Source organism: Podarcis erhardii (genome assembly GCF_964252035.2).
Source record: "Podarcis erhardii genome assembly, chromosome: 7".
Classification (NCBI taxonomy): Eukaryota; Metazoa; Chordata; class Lepidosauria; order Squamata; family Lacertidae; genus Podarcis; species Podarcis erhardii.
Window position 1 is genome coordinate 74,449,786 of NC_138511.1, and position 20,926 is coordinate 74,470,711.

Genomic DNA, 20,926 nt, shown 5'->3' on the forward strand with positions numbered 1-20,926 from the left:
AGTAGACCTTTAAATGCTCGCACATGACTAAGCTATGTCCATTAATTTCAATGGGTCTGCTCCAAGTATAACTTAGTTGGAGACCCATGAACTGTAAATAGACTCATCCGTATTTTCCTGCTTCTATTAATCTCAAATTGTGCAGATGACATTTCATAGCAGGCCCACCTTAATGGTCCAAGCTAAATCAGACTGGATAGACGTTTCATAGCATCTGCATCCATCCTGGGTGTGCAAGAAAATGAGTTTGTACAAACAACAGAAGTCTGTCAAAGGGTTTACTTCTTTATAGATAAGGACATGAATTTATAGCGCTTGGTTAGAGTGCAATAGGTTTACACATTTTCATCTTTGAACATCCTGAGATTCACAAGCCACCAAGGGATCAGATGCTGAGCTCTCATCAAACGTCAGGAAACATTTGGACAGGCTGAAGATAAAGGACTTCATATTGCTAGAACAGGTCAAAGGTCCGGCTGCTTGAGCACATTTGAGTCCCACAGTTGCCAGGCAGATCTTCATGGAAAGCTGACAAGCAGAACAAGAAGCTGAGAGCTATTTCCCCTAATTGTTTGTCTTCAGAATGTGGTACACAGAGCTACTGCCTCTGTACATGAAGGCTCCATTCTCAGTTATTGTAGATAATCACATTCCATTTATTAACTGGATGCTCCACTCGTGCAGGAACTTTTGGATGTTTCTTTTTTTAAACCAAATACAGCATTGTTCTAAGGTGCTTGTGCATCCAGTGCATGCTTCCAGATTGGGATTTTAGATATATCTAGAGAGGAAAAGGCATAAGAAGAGTTGTGTTATGCAGAGGCCATGGGCTGAGCCTGTTTTCGTAGATGCTCTAGTTGCACAGTAACACAGGTGCCGAGTTGCACTCAGCATTGAGGGGACCCAATGCGTGCAGAGGAGGCAGATCATCAGGAAGGTATGCTGGCAATCCATCTGAGATTGTCAAAGGGACATGCAGGGCTAAGGTGTCCCTTTGAGGATCAGGAAGGTGTGCTGGCGATCTCAAATTGGCGCTGGTCATTTGGTTTTCTGCCAGCTATGCTTCCCAGAATGCTTTGGGAACAACACGACGTGGCATTGCTCTCAAGGGCAAGTGGGATGTGTCTAGTAGTGGGATGCTAGCAGGACACATTAAAGAAAGAAAGAAATTGGGGTTGGGGTCAGAAAAAAGGTTGGTCTTCTCATAAGTTGAAGGAATGGAAATAGCAACTTCCGCTCCCAAAGATGGTTGCTTTGCTTCTCCCCTCCCAACTCCTGGTACTGTGCTTCTGCAAGCCAAGTGATAGTTTGGCTTAGTGTGTTTAGCTTACTCTAAACAAACCATGGATTGGGCCCTTAGAAACAACAGCAGTCTGGAGAGTCACTTACCAGTCTAAGGAGTATCTCATGTGCAGGTATCAGTAACTGTAGAAGCAAGCAGAGGAGAGAGAATTGTGAGGCTAGCCCTCAAGGTGTGCCATCTGGCAGCCCAATGTTTCTTCCTGTTACATGCTTCTAACACTGACTGTATGTATCCCTCTGCATAGCATGTGCGTATTTTGGTTTGGGGCTGAGGAGTGGGAAATAAAAAGTCCTTGTACAGTGGTACCTTGGGTTAGAGAAGCTTCAGGTTACAGATGCTTCAGGTTACAGACTCTGCTAACCCAGAAACAGTACCTCGGGTTAAGAACTTTGCTTCAGGATAAGAACAGAAATTGTGCGATGGGAAGCCCTATTAGCTAAAGTGGTACCTCAGTTTAAGAATGGTTTCAGGTTAAGAACGGAGCTCTGGAACAAATTAAGTTCTTAACCTGTGGTACCACTGTAGCTGCTTAACACTTGCAGGAAGTGCTTGCAACCCATTTCAACCCAGCAAGGTCGAAACCCCATCTGCACTAGACATTTGCAGCAGTATGATACCACTTTAAGCAGTCTTGGCTCCCCCCTCAAAATCCTGGGACTGTGGTTGGTTAAGGATGCTGAGAGTTCCCAGGAGACCCAAATTCATCTCAGAGAGCTACAGTTCCCAGATAACAGCCGATCCCTCTCAGTGAACCCTAGAAATTGTAACTTTATGAGAGGAAAAGGGGTGGCCTAAAAATTTTCAGCACCTTTAACAAATTACAGTTCCTAGGATCATTTTCTAGGGAGGCATGACTGTTTAAAGTGGCATGATGTTGCTTGCTATGCATAGTGCAGATGGGGCCTTAGAAAGGGAAGGAGGCGAGCCGTGCGAGGAAGTGGGGTGTTAGACCTGGTGTGAAATATATGGGGGTGAAAATTTGAAGAGAAGCCAATGGTTCGGGAGGCACAGAGCTGCCTTTAGGCAGGCATGATGATGATGATGATGATGACTGTTTGTTATTTATACCCCGTCCATCTGGCTGGGTTTCCCCAGCCACTCTAGGTGGCTCCCAACAGAATTAATGATAATAATAATAATAATAAAGAAGTGATAAAACATCAGACATTAAAAACTTCCCTGAACAGGGCTGCCTTCAGATGTCTTCTAAAAGTCAGATAGTTGTTTATTTCCTTGACATCTGATGGGAGGGCATTCCACAGGGCAGGTGCCACTACCGAGAAGGCCCTCTGCCTGGTTCCCTGTAACCTCACTTCTCACAGTGAGGGAACTGCCAGAAGGCCCTGGGAGCTGGACCTCAGTGTCCGGGCTGAATGATGGGAATGGAGACGCTCCATCAGGTATACTGGGCCGAGGCCGTTTAGGGCTTTAAAGGTCAGCACCAACACTTGGAGTTGTGCTCAGGAACGTACTGGGAGCCAATGTAGGTCTTTCAGGACCGGTGTTATATGGTCTCGGCAGCCACTCCCAGTCACTAGCCTAGATTCTGGATTAGTTGTAGCACTAGGGATAGCCCTGGAGAGAAGTGATAGTCATTTCTGCAAAGTATAGCATATTCTTCACATGCAGAAGGTCCCAGGTTGAATCCTGTGCACCTCTAGTTAAAAATCTGCCTCACTGCTTGAGAACCTGGGAAGCTGCTGCCAGTCTGAGTAGGCAGTGCTGTGCTAGATGGACCCTCTGACCTGAGAGAAGGCAACTTCCCCTATGTCCCTATGAGTGTAGGCTAGTTCTGTAGCCTAAAGCTACTCCCGGCTTCCCCAACCTGGTGCCCTCCAGACGATTTGGACTACAACTCCCATCATCCCTGGCCATGGGAAGCAACTGTTGAGAGTTGGAGCCTGATACGTCTAGAGGGCACGGAGCTGGGGGAGGCTGTTTTACCTTATCACAAAGAGCCAAGAGCCACAGTCGGACCTACTCACCACTCTAAGAAGTCCCTAGCCTTCCAGGCATCAACGACCTCAGCAATGTCTCCTGCAATCTGACCACTGGGCAGCCGCAGGTCATCTGAGACTTGATTGTTGAAGTTCCCACAAGGGGCACACAACTTCCCTGCCAGGCTCTCCGTGACTCTCACGGTCACTTTGCCGTTGGAACCGAAGAGAACTTGCATCTGGGAGCTTTGGTCAATGACAGTGGTGTCCTGAGATTCAGTGATAGACACGGCGTTGGAGACATTCAGTGGAAGCTGCACCAAGAGCCCATTGACCTGAAAGGCAAAGAGGACAGGCTGAGGCAGAATCCTGCTGAGAATCATTGGGGGTGAATGGAATTTGTTTCCTAATTCCAGAAGGAGAAGAAAAAGAGGGGCAGATCAAAGCACAAACAGGACATACATAACAAACTTTTGAATAATTATTATTATTATTATTATTATTATTATTATTATTATTATTATTATACTTTGCCTTTCTCCCTGACTCACGATAGCTTACAGATAAAAATAAGAACTGCTAAAAACATAGAAAATACAATCATTAAAAACAATTAAAACATTGATGGAATTAAAATTATATGCATATATGAATTCTATTAAAGCCATATCAATAATTACAATAAAAACAGCACCAGCCCTTTCATTAAATGATTGATACAAACTAGAGATAGACTGATTGGTCCATCCCTAACCCAGCATCCTGCTTTACAAAGTGTCCTGCTAATTGCTTCCAGGAAGCCCAGAAGCAAGGCTCTTCTATGCTTTATCTCCCAGCAACTGATATTTAGAGTAGGGATGGGTGAATCTGTCAATTTTGGGTTCACCCAGTTTCTCATTTTTCCAGGCTAAAGTTGAGTTCTCCACATTTTTGCATCATTTTGCAACTCTCTTTAAGTCCTCGTGAAAATTCACCAGCATTTTCATATGAATTTCTCTTCATATACATGTGTTTCTATGCAGATTTGCCTCATATACACATATTTGCAGAGCCATTTTCCCCAATATAATGCATTTTGTATGCTCTTTCAACATATGCATTTTATGCACTCTTTACCCCAGTACATGCATTTGTGCACACATTTCTTGTGCACTGTACTGCAAAATTCAGAGAACTGCAGGTGTCAAAGGATGGCTGTGCTTAAGTTCTTACATTATTATTATTATTATTATTATTATTATTATTATTATTATTATTGAAAGTGAAGTAGGTGGGTTTTGCCTTTGGATGTGAACCGACACCCATAACATTTGGGCTGTAGGTTCCACTGAACTATCGTGGCCTACAGTGGCTTACCCAAGTCTCCTTGTAGTTGGTCACTGAGATGAACGCTTCTCGGAAGAAGATATAGACGGCTGTCCCAGCTGGCACAGTGTCTTCATTGCATTCACTGACATCCACCAGCACCTTGAACCAGGATGGTGACTGCTCATCGCAGTAGGAGGCAATCTTGTAGATGCCACTAGCAAGCAGTTTCCCTTTGGCTCCATCAAAGGAGGTGAACCAGGCTCCTGGGCTGAGTGTGCAGTGCCCTTCCTGCCTTACACAGCTGCGGACCTTGTCTGTGAGCACACAGGTCTCCCCTGCAGCACAGCTGGTTTCTGCACAGGTGAGCTGGCCTGAGGGACGACAGGTGCATTTTTCTGAGCAGTTATTGGAGATGATGGTCTCTCCAGCCTGGAAAGAAATTCCAGAAAGATGATAAGACTTCCTGTTGAAAATCAACTTTTAGATATCAAAACCAATACCGTAAATCCAGGAGGGAAGGATGGGTTGAAGGAGAGGACAGGAAATAGAATCAAAATTATTTTATTTGTTTATTAAATTCCTTTCCCACTCTCCTAACCAAAGAAAAAAAAGTACTTGAAACCTTTTTAAAAAAGAAGATCGAAGAACATTATTAAAAATTAAGAACTTCTCATCTTGCTTTTCAGGCCGAGGGAGCCAGTGTTTGTCCACAGACAGCTTTCCAGGTCATGTGGCCAGCATGACTAAACCATTTCTGGCACAATGGAACACTGTGATGGAAACCAGAGGTCATGGAAACTCCATTTACCTTCCATCCACAGTGGCACCTATTTATCTACTCACACTGGCATGCTTTCAAACTGCTAGGTTGGCAGAAGCTAGGATAGAGCAACGGGTGCTCACCTCATCATGAGGATACGAATGGCTGACATTCTGATCAGCAAGCCCAAGAGGCTCAGTGGTTTAGATCACAGTGCCACCTGCTCCCCTACTTAAGAACATTTTAAAACCAACCACATATCCCTGCAGCTGATTATTTCAGTGTGGCTGAGAACAGTCTCTTTCAGCCATGAAATGAGCATAAACATGGTGGGGTTTTTTGTTTTAAAAAAGACAGGTGACATCTCCAGGGAAGGCATTTCACAGGCAAGGAACTCTCACCAAGAAGGCCCTGCCATGTGTCCAATGATGGTTGTATAGATCCATGGTGATCAAACTTTGATACAAAATAGGCAGCTGCTGCAATGGAAGCAAAGACTGAGAAACAAGAGGCCCTCTCCTGTTTTATACAACCACCACCATAAAATCAGCACATACACCATAATCTGGCCATTGCAGCAAGACAGACAGACAGACAGACAGACAGACAGACAGACAGACACATAGATATAAATAGATATACGTGTGTGTGTGTGTGTGTGTGTGTACATACAAAAGTTCCTCTAAACTGTGTTACAATCACTGCACCGCTGAGGAACCTTCTGCTTCATAAACCATCACCAACCTTGATGTAGCGCCCATCATAAGCACAGCCACACTTGTCCATGGACACACAGTCTTCCCCATCAAACACGTAGCCGGTGTCACACTGGCAGCCTTCAAAGCAATCTCCGGTGCACTGAGATGGAGCAGATAAGGCAGCACATGTGAAATCGCAGGATCGGGTGCACAACTCATAATGGCTGTTAGCTGGGCAAGGTAGAGCTGAAAGGAAGAAAAGAAGGTGTACAGAATGAGATGATCTGCACTCAAGGGTTACCTGCTGTACAGCTCTCCTTCGCCTATGCTAGAGCTATGTTATCTGTCAGCTCTTCGTAGCTCTCTGACTGTATTGGCCTTTGAGGGCTAATGGGAGTTTGAATCCAACAACATCTGAAGACTTGGCTCCCATGATGTATGAAAGTGTTCTTCAATCTAGTGTTCTCAAATGTTATTGGACTACAACTCACCATCCCTGATCATTGGCTATGCTGATGGGAATTGAGTCCAACAATAGCTTGAGAGCCAAGGCTGATGAGCACTGATGCATGCCATGCTGAACTTCTTGGAGGAAAGGAGCAATGGAAATGAAATTCAGCAAACAGAATTATACAAAGAACAGTTGTTTCTTCTTCTCTCTCTAGTACTCTAAAAATATGTCAAGAGCTAGTGTAAAGCAACATGATGTATCTGAAAAGAGAGACCCAACTTAGGCTCCCCAATCCCTCCTCAGACACAAAATATACTGTATGGACTTGGGAAAGTACAGTACAGTGTTACCTCGGGTTAAGAATTTAATTCATTCTGGAAGTCTGTTCTTAACCTGAAACTGTTCTTAACCTGAAGCACCACTTTAGCTAATGGGGCCTCCTGCTGTCACTGCTCTGCCGCTGCACGATTTCTATTCTCACCCTGAAGCAAAGTTCTTAACCCGAGGTAATATTTATGGGTTAGCGGAGTCTGTAACCTGAAGTGTATGCAACCTGAAGCATCTGTAACCCGAGGTACCACTGTAATGGTCTTTCAGATCTGGTTCTTCCTAATGTGATCCCCCCCCACTACTTGTGCCCTTAGCTGTGTAAGAGAGATCAAATCGCAATAAGATATGTCTTCATAGAGTTGGAACAGTCAAGCAAAGGTCTGCAATACATACTTTTGTGACCCAGCTTCATTTAGACTTACAAATTATCTCTCACCATTCAGACATTAGACACGTTCTCAGTCAATGGTGCCAACAGGAGACCTTTCTCTCATGCCAAACAAGAACAAAACAGCTTTAGAGGAGTGATTTTCCTTAGGGATAGAACATATGAGGAAAGGGTTGAAATTTGCTGACTTACAACAGAAGGAGGTCGTTCTCCATGCTCCAATCTTGACTCCAGCCAGTTGGCATGCAGCTGCATAGGCTTGAAGGCTTCGGCAGAGAGTCTCTGCAGCTCCATCGGCCACACACATGTCATGCAGGCACTGCCTCAAGTACTCAGCAGGGTTCACCAAAGAGTGACAGTCTTTGAATGGACCTGTCTTGGACTGGATCATTCCACAGGAGCTCTTGGCCTCGTATGGTGCTGCCTGCGCTGCAGCACAGGTGGGACATTCCACACCACAGCCATCAGAGCAAATGGCACCATCCACAGGGACCTTCCAGGAGGCTCCAAACTCATCCACACTTTGGGTGACTTGTCCATTAGGTAGCATGAAATCATCACTCGTGTCACCATTGAAATTGCCCCCAAGTCCACACATATGTCCCTGGTAGGTACTAGGAAGAGACACATGGACGAACGAGGAGGTATCATAAAGGACTGTGAGGCCAAATGATGAATGAACAATGATATTGTTCCCCTCCTGGGTGATCCAGAGTTTCCCATCGACTGTATTCATTGGCAAAGTGTAGAGCTCTCCATCCACCTGTGCAAACAAGAAATCATATTAGCTGGATGGAGGTCTGGTTTTAAATTCAAAAACAAGTGGTCATCACTAGGAAGTACATACCATAGCTTTCCACTTCATCCCTCTTTCAAGGGCAATGGAGTGTCCGTGAACAGAGATCACAACTGTCCTTGTAATAGGAGAACGTCCATAGTCAAGCATGCCGTTCTCCACCAACACAGAGAACTTCACTAGATTAGGGTCCTGGCTGCAGACTTGGGCTAAGGTGTAAGTACAGGAGCCATGGAAATCAAAACTTCGTCCATCAAAGGAAATATAATGGGGGTCACCAGATGCTATAGTTGTGCCATACCCCACGGGGTGGCAGCCTTGGATGCCATTCTCCACCCTGCACACCTCATGTGCTCCACAGGAGAACTGCCCACATGTAGTAGCTCCATTGTCCAGACAGCGGCACTTCTCCTGGCAGGAGCTACCAGGATAAAACTCCTCTCCCTTCTTGTAGTATCTGCCCTGGAACATGCAGCCACACTCTTCTGGAGGGACGCACTGATCCCCACTGAGGATGAAGCCAGTATCACAAAAGCACCCTTCTGTGCATGGAGCCTCACACACTTCCAGAGCTGAGAGGCTGTTGCAGGTGGCAGGGCAGCCACTTCCACAGAGCTCGTAGTGGGAATGGCGTGGACAGGGAGTGCCTGGAAAAAGAAGCAAGGAGGAGGAGAGTGACAGCCATTGCAGATTAACAGTGAGGATGCATCCAACCTACATTTCAAACAAAGGTTATTTTAATGGAAATTTTAGTGGTCTTGAATAGTGGGGAGGGAACACTCATCCAGGAAGAGAGATGTGTTCATTGGGATTCCTAATGTTTTCTGGAAGGATGATGGGACTGAGTGGCTGGAACAGAACAAATGGCCTACATGAGGACTGTATTGTGTAAGTATCATTTAGAGCGATAGTGCAATAGGACTTCCCAGAGTACACTGCAATTAGAGACAAGCCGTTCTGGGACGCATTTCCAGTAAAGAAGAGAAAAGGGAAGGATGATACTGCCGAAGGGTCTCTTATGGGAATACCATAGAAGGAGACTATTAAGCTAGTAGACAGCTGTTTTTCAACAGAGGATTTTGTGTTCTGTTGTCATAGCCCAACTGAACAACAAATGATTAATGTAATGCATAGCCAATAGGGCTATGTATCCTGAGCTCAATGCAGCATTTTGGATTGCATGCCCTCCAATGTTTCTCTGATGAAAATAGGGATGTCCCACTCCATAATGATAATTTTACTATTTATACCCCACACATTTTACTGGGTTGCTCCAGCCACTCTGGGCAGCTTCCAACATATATAAAAAACCCCAGTATAAAACATCAAACATTTTTTAAAATTTCCCTATACAGGGTTGCCTTCAGATGGCTTGGAGGTCAGATAACTCCATGCCCTCCAACATTTATCCAATGAAAATAGGGACATCCTAAGAAAAAGTGAGACATTCTGGGATCAAATCAGAAACTGCTTGTCTAAATCAGGGATGTCCCTGGAAAAGAGGGACACTTGGAGTGTCTGGGATTGGCCTAAGGCTGGCCCAGATCTGGGTCCTAAATTGATTAAGAAGCCAGCATTCATGTTTAATTAGAGCTTCACACCTTATGGTGGCCTCCAAATGATGTTGGACTTCAACTCCCATCAGTCCTGGCCTGTATGAACAATGGTCAGTGATGAGGGGGCAGCAAATTCTAGAGGGCAACATGTCAGCTATCCCAGTATACTACATGAGTTCCCACCCAACCACTGCTTGCTAAGTGTTATTGCTTATTGCAGTTGTAGATTTTTCTTGGAGCATTTCAGTCCCAATGAGGTTCAGAAGTCTGCAATCTGCTTCCAAAAGATGTCGTCATGAACTGGTCATTGAACTGATCAATATTGTCACCAACCTTTCCTTCTCGCCTTAAAGCAGAAACAGAAGGAATCCCAAACAAGGTTTCTCAGATCAGTTCTGAGGCTAAATTGGCTTTGAGGGTGAATTTTTATGGCCTGTGTGCAATTGTTTAGATTATCAAAAGTCAAATACAGTATTTATTTCAACTCAAAAACTGTAGGAAATATTGGCGCGGGGATATGCCACTCTACATAGTCTAATGCAATTTTTATTCCTGAGAATCTTTAATTATTATTATTTTTAAATAACATAAATTTGGAAGGTCACAAAAGTGATGCCCTCTCTTCAAACCACATTTTCAACGAGGGGCAAGGCATCTGCCCTCCACTTACAAGGGTGGGGAGCATGATACCCGGGGGGGGGGGGGCTGGCTCGAAACACTTTGGCACCTGAAACAAACCACAGAATGGCACCATCCCTCCCTGCCAGGGAAGAAGAAGTGAGTGAAGATCTATATCAGGAACAAGGAGGAGAATAAAGGTCTACATCAGGAGCAGCTGCCCCTGTGGATCCTGCTGCCTGAGGCAGTTGTCTCACCTTGTCTCATGGGTGGACCAGCCCTGTCTTCAACAGTCACTTAACTAAAACTCCCATTATCGCTGACTGACTGGGGCTGATGGGAGGTGGAGTCCAGGAACATTTGGAGACCCTCAGATTCCCCACTCCTGATACATGAGGCAAAATCATGGTTTTGTACCTTGGACTGGTGCATATATTTTTAGCATTCAGTGGATATTTGACACATGCTCATGCAAAGGCACATGAGCACATGATGCACAGATGCAGGAGAGCCCAAACTTACTGCAAAAAGAGGCTGATCTCCATTTCTCAACCTTGACGTCCAGTGCTTGGCAGGCTGTCACATAGGCACTGATGGCACTGCAGAGAGTGTCATGATGACCCTTGTATTGACATGTGTCAAAAACACAGTCCTCAAAGTAGGATGTTGGGTCAACGGCCTCATGGCACTGTCTGAGCGGTCCATCCTTCCTCTTGAGGATCCCACAGAACTGGTCCCCCTTGTAGGTCTGCTTCTCTGCCTCACTGCATACTGGGCAGTCACTGCATCCTGCGGAGCATCCTGGGACCTCCTTCAACTTCCAGCTGTCTGCAAACTGGATTTCATCTGTCGTCTGAGTTCCATCCTTCATGACAAAATCATCACTGGGATCCTGATTGGCATTGCCACACAGTCCGCACACAGCATTGGCATAAGTGTTAGGAATAATGACCCTGGCATAACTGTACCAGTCAAAGCTGACTCTCAGATCAAAGTCTGTTTTGATGAAGCCATGGACTCCACTGATGTAGACCTTCAGTTTATTTTCATAGGAGAACGGCAGGTCCACAAAGACTCCATTCACCTGGAAAACATTGAAGTGACCACACATAGGGTTTCAGTGAAACAACTTCAGGTAGGGCTAGGTAAGGCTCCCTGTCTGAAACTCTGGAGAGATGCTAGAACTCACTATTGACAATACTGAGCTGGTTGGACCAAAGGTCAGTATCAGTATAAGGTAGCTTCTTATCCTCCTATGCTCAGAAGACCTTCTATTGAGAACACTTCTGAGATTTTTCTTTCCCACACTACTAGGACACTGTAGAATTTTCTCTGAATATTCTCCATCATATGTGTGTCAGCCAACCACGATTTCTCCTGATTCCTACAATGCCTTCGAATGACACCAGATCTGGGGTATTGCAAAAGTTGAAAAATAGTGTCCAAGTTGCTACCACAGATGCTGCTATTGTCATTTTAAGCAGCAGCAATGAACAAACAAACAGAAAATGCTTGGGAGGGGGAAAATGTGCTAATGGTAAGTCCAACCCCCTGAGGTTCCCTGATTTAAAGCTTCCCCACACTTTCCCATCCTCCAGCATTCTTTTTCCCTTTGGTACCTTAATCTTGCGTGGATGCTCTTGGCTCAGACTGATGGTCATGCCATAGACCTCCAGAGTCACCACTTTGGTGAAGGACACTGCCTTACTCCCTCGGTTGTTGTTCTCCACTGTGACCAAAAATGGGGTGAGGGTGGGGTCCCCGGAGCAGACCGCTGCCATCTGATAAATGCAGGTGCCTTGGAAGTCATACTTCCTCCCATCAAAGGTGGTATAGTGAGGGTCGCCAGTTCCTATGCAGGTGGAGTATGTCGTCCCCTTGCAGCGGCGCACACCATTCACCAGGGCGCATTTCTCATTGCCTTTGCAAGCGGCCTTCCGGCATCTCACTTGGCCCAGGCTTGGATCACACTTGCAGCGAGACTGGCAGTTCTCATCGGCCCAGAACTCCTCTCCAGCCTTGTAGCGAAGGCTGTTATGCATGCAGCTGCAGTTTTCAACAGGGACACACTTGCCACCATTGAGGACGTACCCATCGTTGCACTGGCAAGTTTTCACACAAGGATCTTTGCAAGCAGAGGGGGCTGACGGTTCAGAACAGGTTGCTGGGCAGGCATTTCCGCAGGCCTCATAGTGACTGTTTTCAGGGCAGGTGTCGGCTGCTGGGTGGCGGGGAAGAATGGATTAGATTTTATAAGATATTACTTTTACATATCAATTAGACAAGTAGCACGTGGGACTCACAGTCAGTTTTAGAAACTAAAAAATAGGGAAGGGACCCAAGGACCCAAATGCTAAATGCAGCTCTCCACACCTCTCTATCTGGTCTACAGAGCTCTCCTTGGACCACACACTCTCTTCATATGGCCATCAATGGCCCTGCTTTGCACCCTGGGCATTTTTGCCTGACTGTAATGCATACTTTGATCATTCTTCTTGCTGATCTGGATGGAGGGTACAGAGGGGTGTGCTACTGTGATGCTTCACCCACTTTTGCCTCTGGCCCTGTCCACCAGTGTCGTGTGGCCCTTAGAAACTTGCCTAGAAAGGAATATGGCCCTCAGGATGAAGAAAGTTCCCCACTCCTGGCATAAAGGTAACTAACCTGCTGATGGACCAAATCCTACTTGGACCAAGTCTGTTGATAGAATTGTAGAGTTGGAAGAGACCATGAGGGTCATCTAATCCAACCTCCTGCAATGCAGGGATCTTTCACCTAAAGTAGGGCTCAAATCCACAACCTTGGGATTAAGAGTCTCATGCTCTACCAACTGAGCTATCCCAGCAGTTCAATAATTATTGTCTAGATGCATAATGGGGGCAGCAGTTGCAGGTAATCATTGCACACCCTGGGACATGAGCCTAAAGAACTGTTGCTGGCCCCTCTCCATTTTCCCAGTGGCCCTGGTTGCTTCAAGAGCATCCACAGAGACTGTACATTTTCATGGGGCAGAGCAATGCAGGAAGAGAAAGCCACGGGATTAGCTGAGGGTTGCTTTACTCTGTAGGGCAGGCATGGGGAACCTGTGGCCCTCCATATATTGCTTGAACTGCAGCTCCCCTCACCCCTCAACATTGGCCATGGTGGCTGAGGCTGTTGAGAGTTGGATCCCAACATCTGGAGAGCCACAGGGTCCCTTAAGTCCTGCTCTAAGGGAGCACTTCCTGTAACTCCTTGCCTCTGCTTCCTTGAACCCCAACCCTAAACTAGGTTTGCGACCACTTCTCATTTCATACATGCAGTGCTGCTGTGGATGGGTTCACCAGGTGAATGATGGACATTTTCTTGGGGAGTGATTTCTTCAGCATACGTCTCATTTGCCTGTTGGTCAGGATGGGCTTGTCCACAACCGGATGTCACCTTCCATTCATCAATGGCAATGCCCTCTTCTTTGCAGGCAGTGGCATATGTCTCCACTATTTGGCACAACACATCTTTGTCCCCTCCTTTTAAGCACATCCCACTGACACAATCATTAAAGTAGCTGGTGGGGCTGACGGTGGGGTGGCATGCTCCAAAAGGGCCTCCTGAAACTTGGCTGATGACCCCACAATACCTTTTGCTGCCAAACAGTTCCTCCTGTCTATCACTGCAGGCCAAGCAATCTCCTTGGCAGGAATCTGAACAGGTAGGGTCCTGATCATCGACCTTCCAGCTCCTGGCCCAGTCCCCCACTGAGGAGGTAAAGGTACCATTCAGATAAGTCATGTCATCATGGGGTTCGGTGTTGAAGTTCCCACAAAGCCCACAGGTGGCTCCATAGTAGCTGCTGGGGAGAGTTACCACTACAACCCCGTCAGTGTCATACATCACACGGAGGCCAAAATCTGTTTCAATGATGGGCAATCCATTGTTCTCAAAGACCTTGATTTTTCCACCCTCCAGAGTCGCAGGGATGCTAGCTGCCACATCATTCACCTAAGAAGAAAAAAGAAGGGGTAGCAGGGTAAGGAAGAGACACACTTTATAGTCCTCTCTGGCAAACTTTGTCCCCTGGATAAGTCATCACTTTGTGCCATTGGTTAATATCCTTAAAAACAGGTACCAAGGCTGTCTGGGAAGTATGCCCTCCATGTAACAAAATAACCCTTTCCTCTTTTGGTGCCTGGGTCACCATGGGGCACTGAGAAGTAGGCTTCCTCCGAATGAGGAGGCTCAATTTTTCCAATTGACCCCTTCTCCCTCTGGGTACTCCATGAATGTGTCAATATTTTTTCATGATCACACCTAGGCTTGTGGCCATCTCCTCAGCCTGTAGCTTCCAACCTTACTATGGATACATTTGCACCATACATTTAAAGTGCTTTTACATCATTTTAAACATGCATGGCTTTCCCCCGAAGAATCCTGGGAACTGTAGCTTGTTGAGAGTTGTTAGGAGACCACTATTCCCCTCACAGAGCTACAGTTCCCAGAGTTCTTCAGTAGGCAAGATTTATTGTTAAACCACTCTGAGAATGAACATGTCTTGAGGTGCCCTTGTTTTTTCTGATTCCTATTAGTGCTGGTACTGAAAAGAGTCACTGGGACGAAACACTTGTGGTCTCTGACTCTCCTTATGCCCCACTTTTAGCATTTAAAGGACCACAAGATATTTGGAGCTATTTGCAGCTCATTTAACAGATTATTTGGGGTTATGGCAGGGATGATTGCAGATTCATTGAGATCCCTCGAGTTTTTTCACTATCGTTACTGCAGCTCATTATGCACTTCTGACACCATGTAACAATTCTGGGTCTGCAGACAGATATGAGGAATTATTTGGAAGTACCTGGGTCACGGGACTCGGGTACCCAAATTACCAGCTTCTTAATAATAAGGGAATAGATCCAAATTACGAACTCTAATGTGGTCTCTCTCACCACCCCCACTAAAACTATGAATGGAAATGACCCAAACCAAGGAACCTGGATTCTTACCATGAGTTGGACACTTTCTCCCTTGTTAATGGTGACCGTGTGACCATACACTTTGAGATGGCTCAGCTGCATCTTGGTGGCATCCTGACTGTTCACATTGCTGCTCTTCTCCTCCAATGAGAAAAAGACCAGTGTGGAGTCACTGCCACAGTACTTTGCAATGGTGTAGGTGCAGGAGTCTTGAATGTCCACCAACAGACCATCAAAAGTCTGGAAATCCTGGGCAGCAGAGCCCTGGCAGGTCCCCATGTACTCATGGACACATCTCGCTTGACCATTCTGCACCACACATGTTTCCTTTGTCCTGCACTGGAGATTTTTGCAGGGATCTGTGAGAGGAAAAAGCAACCAAGTCATTTTAAATAGGTTCAGGTAGATAATGGCTTAAACATTAAGATAAAGTAATACGAGAAAGTTCACTTAGGCCATAGAAGTCTAACATGAAAAGTTATGAGTAGGAGTGGAAATCATATGGAGGTTTGGGGAATGCAAAATAAAGAGCATGGGGAATAGTGTAATCCCTCTCCTTTCCTATAATCTTTTGATATGATCAAAGTATTTCAAAGTATAATACTTTTAAATTTAGGTGCTCAGAAAAAATTGCATAGAAATTGATCAATAAGAGTAATTTAAATGATGTACAGGATAAGTTATGGTTTTTATAAAATTTTATAAGTGAAAATGAGGAAATATGTGCTATTTTTCGTAGTTTTGAAAAGTTCCTATAGTCTATTTATTGTAATTTATGATATATGAGAATAGTGCTTTTTAAAGCATGTGGGGGCCCAGTTTTCAACACTGCCTTGCTATATTTTCTATAAAAGTGTGGTGTGTGGGTGTGTGTGTGGGTGTGTGTGTGTGTGACTGACCGTAATAGAGCTGGGCTCTATCACATGGAAGTTGTTTCAGTTTGCATACTGGTTTTAGAAGTGCAAAGTAGGTCATTTCTCATTAGCATGCAAGCAGGACTGAATTTCTCTTCCAACCCTAGCCCCAGACAACATGGTCAATGGTTTGGGATGATGAGAAGATCTAGAGGGCACTAACATTGCCTATCCCTGAGTTGAAGGATGAAAGAAGAGGAGAGGGAAGAAGAGGTGGGGAGAAGGAGGGGAAAGGAATCCCATTTTACCATTTGCACAAATAGCTGGGGAGCCATAAGCCTTCTCATTTCCAATTCCAACACTCAGCAGCCCAAAGGGGGAAGAGGCATGTTCTATTGTGTGGACTGTATATCCCTGGCCCAAGCTGTGTGATGCCCAGGAGTATTCAGTGCCAGACACCAGCTTCCACTGAAGACCACTCAGTGGTCTCTTATCCAAGGTGATCCCAGAAGTCTCTGAAGATTTTGCAACGATAAGGGCATAGTTTTCAAAATGGTCGTGCCCATAGATGTGGTAGGCCTGACAATAGCTGGAGATGTCAGGGACTGCCATGAAGAAAGGGTCATATTGGAGGTTCCCATAGGTTCCGCCATCACTGAAGAACATCACCTGGACGCCAGAACTAGCTGATAGGGACATGGCAGTTGTCCCTTGAATGCCATACATTGTCGCCCGGGCAGCAGGCAAATTCCGGCTTCTCTTGCTCTGTCCCATCTGAGTATTGGCATGAGTCTTTTGGGAAGTGGAAACAAACACCATGTCATACTCCATGTTAAAGGGCAAAGAGGGAATGATGAAGTTGGTGCCCCAGCTGGAAACAGGCAAAAGCTGCTCAAAAACATGGTCACAAGCATGGACTTGCCTGGAGACGCATGTGTGTCCACTGTAGACGGCTACTGGTTTCTGGGAGACTATTCTAGTGCCTGAAAGGTCCACTTGGCTTTGTAGCTGAGCAGCTTGATAAGGTTGGAGTGAGATGGGGAGCATGGTCCCCCGGGGATAGACTCTTCCTTGGAACGTAATAGCCCCTTTCAGGTAGACTTCAACTGTTGTAGGTTCTTCCCAAGCTATGATGGCTACCTCTCTGTAGCGATCTGTGCCCACGTTTGGGGTAACGACGTAGTACTCAGTGCCTAAGCTTGCTACGGGATAGACAATGGCGGTGTCGGCTGTCTGGGGTTTGTAGTTCAGAGAGAGAATGGATATGTCCTTGTCAGCCCGGACAGTGAGCGTGTTTTCAAAGACAGTGCTTCCAACCATCTCCGCCTCTGGTGGGATTTTCACTGACAGTGTTTGGCCAGCATTCACCTCGGTCTGTACTCTTAAGGCAGGCCGCTTCATGGAGATAGTAATGGATGTGGCAGGAGCATACCCAGTGATGAGCAGCTTAAAATCTCCCTGGAACATCCGTGGCAAGCCATTCTGCATAAAAGCTGTGATGAACTCTCTTCCTAAGGGGCTAGAGGAGACTGTGACAGGGAGCATGTTGAACATCATCCAGGCAGGACCACTTGAAATACCTAAATGGGGGGGAGGGAGAGGAAGTTTGAGAAAGTCAATGAAACTTTTCATTGTGGGCTAAAAACTATTAAAGTAGGGCTCCTTGAGGAATTCATTAACTGCAAATTGCTAAATGAATTCAGAAGAACCCTGTTGAATGTCTAATTCAGTATTCTGTTCTCACAGTGGCCAACCAGATGTCTGTGGCAAACCCAAAAGCAGGAGTTGGGTGTGATACTCCAATCCTGATTGCAAAACCCAGTAAATGGCATTTAGAGGCAAAATGCAAGAAAAATCCAGCATGCATTGCACTTCAGTTGCAAAACCAGGAGGTTCACATCTCAGTTAAAGAGTATGCTGTGAGCTCAGCTTTCGCATAACAGTCTTCACCAAGTTGACTTGCGGCAGAATTCTGGACCAAAGGATGCTTGCTCTGGCACAAGTCAGGTGGTTTGTGCCAGAGCGCTTGGGACAAAAAAGAGAGAGCACCCCAGTTTTGGTCCCCAAGGTTTTGGAGGGTATGACACTGCATGAGAAGTGAAAGAGAGCTGCATGAACTGGGAAGAGTTGCAAGGATGTTTGATGTCAGCATGGCAAATAAAGTCATTGGTAAACAGGTCAGGGAATCCAATCTCATTCACAAAGGAGAAGATTTGGGAAAGGGGGAGGCAGAAGAAAGCACAGCAAGTGTACAGCCTTGTTCATTCTCTGGATTAGAGCCAATAGTATTGAACAGACTCCAGAGTTTTGCTGATTTGTGCTGCGTTGATGTGGAAAGATTCCTATATGTGTACAGCCAGGATTTTGGGGTTTTGCTGCCAGCTTTGGGAGAAACGAAAGGATCTTGCTTGTATTCACAAGGGGCAGAGGTGTTAAGACTTTTGTCTAGTTACCCTCCCTCTTTGACACCCTACAAAGAGACCAATGAGCATCAGTTATGCAACAGAGTACTCACCCCATAGTAAACAGAACCTGGTCCAGAGATTGATCATCCCCATGCTTGACAACGCACTAACAGCGGCTGCAAAATACATTTTGTGATTAGATTAGAACACTTGGTCCTTCCAAGAGAATAGCCACCCACCCAACATTTGCCAGATGAAAAGAGCTGGAGGTTTTCGCAACGCAAGTTGTCAGCCCAAACTGTGTTTGTGAGCAAGTGAGTCAAGTTCAACTGGGGTCTGCGTGATGCAGAAGCTGCAGCTCTTCATATACTGGTGAGTAAATCCCAGTAAGACCAATGGGCTTTCCCCACACAGATACGTGAATGAATGCAGCCATACTTCCCTGAAATCTGGAGAGGTGTTTTGTTTGTTTGTTTGGCACATTGCAAATCTACAGAACTTACATTACACAGAGTCTCACTCCAAAGAGCCTCTCCTCTTTTCTTTTAGTTAGCACATTTTAATAATTTTTGTACATAGTCATGGCTACTAGCCAGAATGGCCATGTTCCACTGCCACTATAAGAGGCAGCCTGTCTCTGAATATCATCTGGTGGCAACTGCAGGTGGGCAGAGCGCTGTTGGGTTCAGGTCCTGTTTGCGGCTTTCCCACAGGCATCTGGCTGGCCACTGTGAAAACAGAATGCTGAACTAGATGGGACATTGGTCTGATACAGCAGGCTCCTCTTATGTTCTTACACACACTTCAAGTCTATTGGGGGGGGTGTCATACCAGTGGTGGACATTGGGGCCTCAAATTTCACTGGCACCCTGTGTGATGCAAAATTAGCCCCCCACCCTGACTTTTAAGGTTCCACTCTAAATCATAGTTCAGCTCAGTAGGAGAACATTTGTGTTTCATGCAAAAAGTTCCAGGTTCAAGTCCTAGCATCTTCAGGTAAGGACTGGAGAGACCCTTGTCTGAAACCCTGGAGAGACATACCGCTTTTCAGTGTAGACAGCCCTGATCTAGATGGATCAATGTCTGACTCAGTATAAGGTAGCTTCCTATGTTCCTAGGTGTTTTCAAGTATGGCCACTACTGAAAGCAGGATTCTGAATTAAGTGGACCCTATTGGTTTGATGAAGCAGGTCTTCTCTGGGCTGCAACTCAGAGCACTGTCATGGTCTGCAACATACATCTGCAAAACACCCTCCTCCTTCAGTTTTGTTAGGCTGGCAGGGAGATAGCAACCCAGAATTACAGGAAATATTGTGACCTTGCCCTCTTATGTCAAAACAGAACATAGGCATGGTTCAGTCTGTCTCTTGGACTGTCTTGCAGGAGTGGAGAAATTGTGGTCCTCCAGATACTCTTGGACTACAGCACCTCTCTTACATTTTTTTAAATCAGTTTCCAATTACAGTCCAATGCCAATTTATAATACAATTATTAATATCAATCATTCAAATACTAAATTATGTAATTTAGATAAAGTGGCTCCCCTGCATGCTAGATTTGATGGCTTGATTATTTTCTTTATTTCTGTGTTACAAAATCTTATTAATTTCAATTGCATTCCGGTCATAATAACAAGCCCTTATATAACAACTGCAATATTAATAACTTCTACTTGTGTTGACACATTAAATGATTTATAAAGCTACAAGGGAGGAACTCAGACTGTATCCTAGTTCTTCCTGTGTGGGGGTGTCTACATGAGTCAAGGAGAAGAGTGTGACCAGGGGTGGTGAGGGAGGTGGGAGGCTGAATGCGGGGAACCCCCCTCCACAAAGCAGGGAAGGATTTGGTGTCATGAGAGAGAGGGTATTCCCAACCCCCCCCCCAACCTGTCCTTTATTTTGCCCTACCAAAGGTGGCAACCCTAGTGGCCTGCTATCAAATCTGCTGTTTCTACAGTGGTGCCCCGCAAGACGAATGCCTCGCAAGACAAAAAACCCGCTAGACGAAAGGGTTTTCCGTTTTTCGAGGCGCTTCGCAAGACGAATTTCCCTATGGGCTTGCTTCGCAAGACGAAAATGTCTTGCGAGTTTTTTCCCTTTTTCCTCCTTTTTCTAAGCCGCTAAGCTGCTAAGCCGCTAAGCCGCTAATAGCCGCTAAGACGCTAATAGCCGTTAAGACGCTAATAGCCGCTAAGCCGCTAATAGCGCTAATCCGCTAATAGGGATGCTTTGCAAGACGAAAAAACCGCTAGCCGAAGAGACTCGCGGAATGGATTATTTTCGTCTTGCGAGGCACCACTGTATATGGGAATGGGAATTTCCCCTCTCACCAGATTTAAGAACAGTTTTTGCTGGAGTTATTCATATGGAGTTATTCATATGGAGTTATTCATAAAGAAAACCCACACCATTTCTTACCTTCAGTTTGCTTGTGTTTCTGATGCACTCGAATCGAGAACAGAGGGAGTTGCTGCTGCAGGATCCCTTCCTCTGTCTTCTCCCTCTTCCATAGTTTCCCTTTATATAGGGAACAAATGCCAGTTCCAGGAACTCCCCAATGGGACTTGAGGG

The 20,926-nt window shown here is 45.6% G+C and overlaps 1 protein-coding gene across 1 annotated transcript; it reads right to left on the reverse strand.

Moving 5' to 3' along the window:
* Nucleotides 1–261: 261 nt before the first annotated feature.
* Nucleotides 262–20,902, reverse strand: LOC309345548 (IgGFc-binding protein-like). Its single transcript, XM_081868628.1, has 14 exons — nt 20,774–20,902; nt 18,464–18,529; nt 16,257–17,528; nt 15,125–15,453; nt 13,442–14,123; nt 11,765–12,366; nt 10,668–11,229; nt 8,023–8,618; nt 7,368–7,938; nt 6,053–6,252; nt 4,597–4,977; nt 3,289–3,575; nt 1,390–1,425; nt 262–781 (listed from the first exon to the last, which is right to left on the reverse strand). The coding sequence occupies exons 2-13, from the start codon at nt 18,504–18,506 to the stop codon at nt 1,419–1,421; spliced, it is 5,532 nt and encodes a 1,843-aa protein (XP_081724754.1). The 5' UTR covers nt 18,507–18,529; nt 20,774–20,902; the 3' UTR covers nt 262–781; nt 1,390–1,418.
* Nucleotides 20,903–20,926: the final 24 nt, after the last annotated feature.

What these genes read in the sequence shown, in the direction of transcription:
- LOC309345548 (XM_081868628.1), bottom strand. Translation starts at nt 18,506, where the DNA reads ATGGGGATGATCAATCTCTGGACCAGGTTCTGTTTACTATGGG. An exon ending in AGCATCCACGCAAGATTAAG is followed by an intron (nt 11,230 to 11,764) that starts GTACCAAAGGGA and finishes AATGTTTTCCAG; the next exon opens with GTGAATGGAGTCTTTGTGGA. An exon ending in ATGATGGGCGCTACATCAAG is followed by an intron (nt 4,978 to 6,052) that starts GTTGGTGATGGT and finishes ATTTCTTTCCAG; the next exon opens with GCTGGAGAGACCATCATCTC.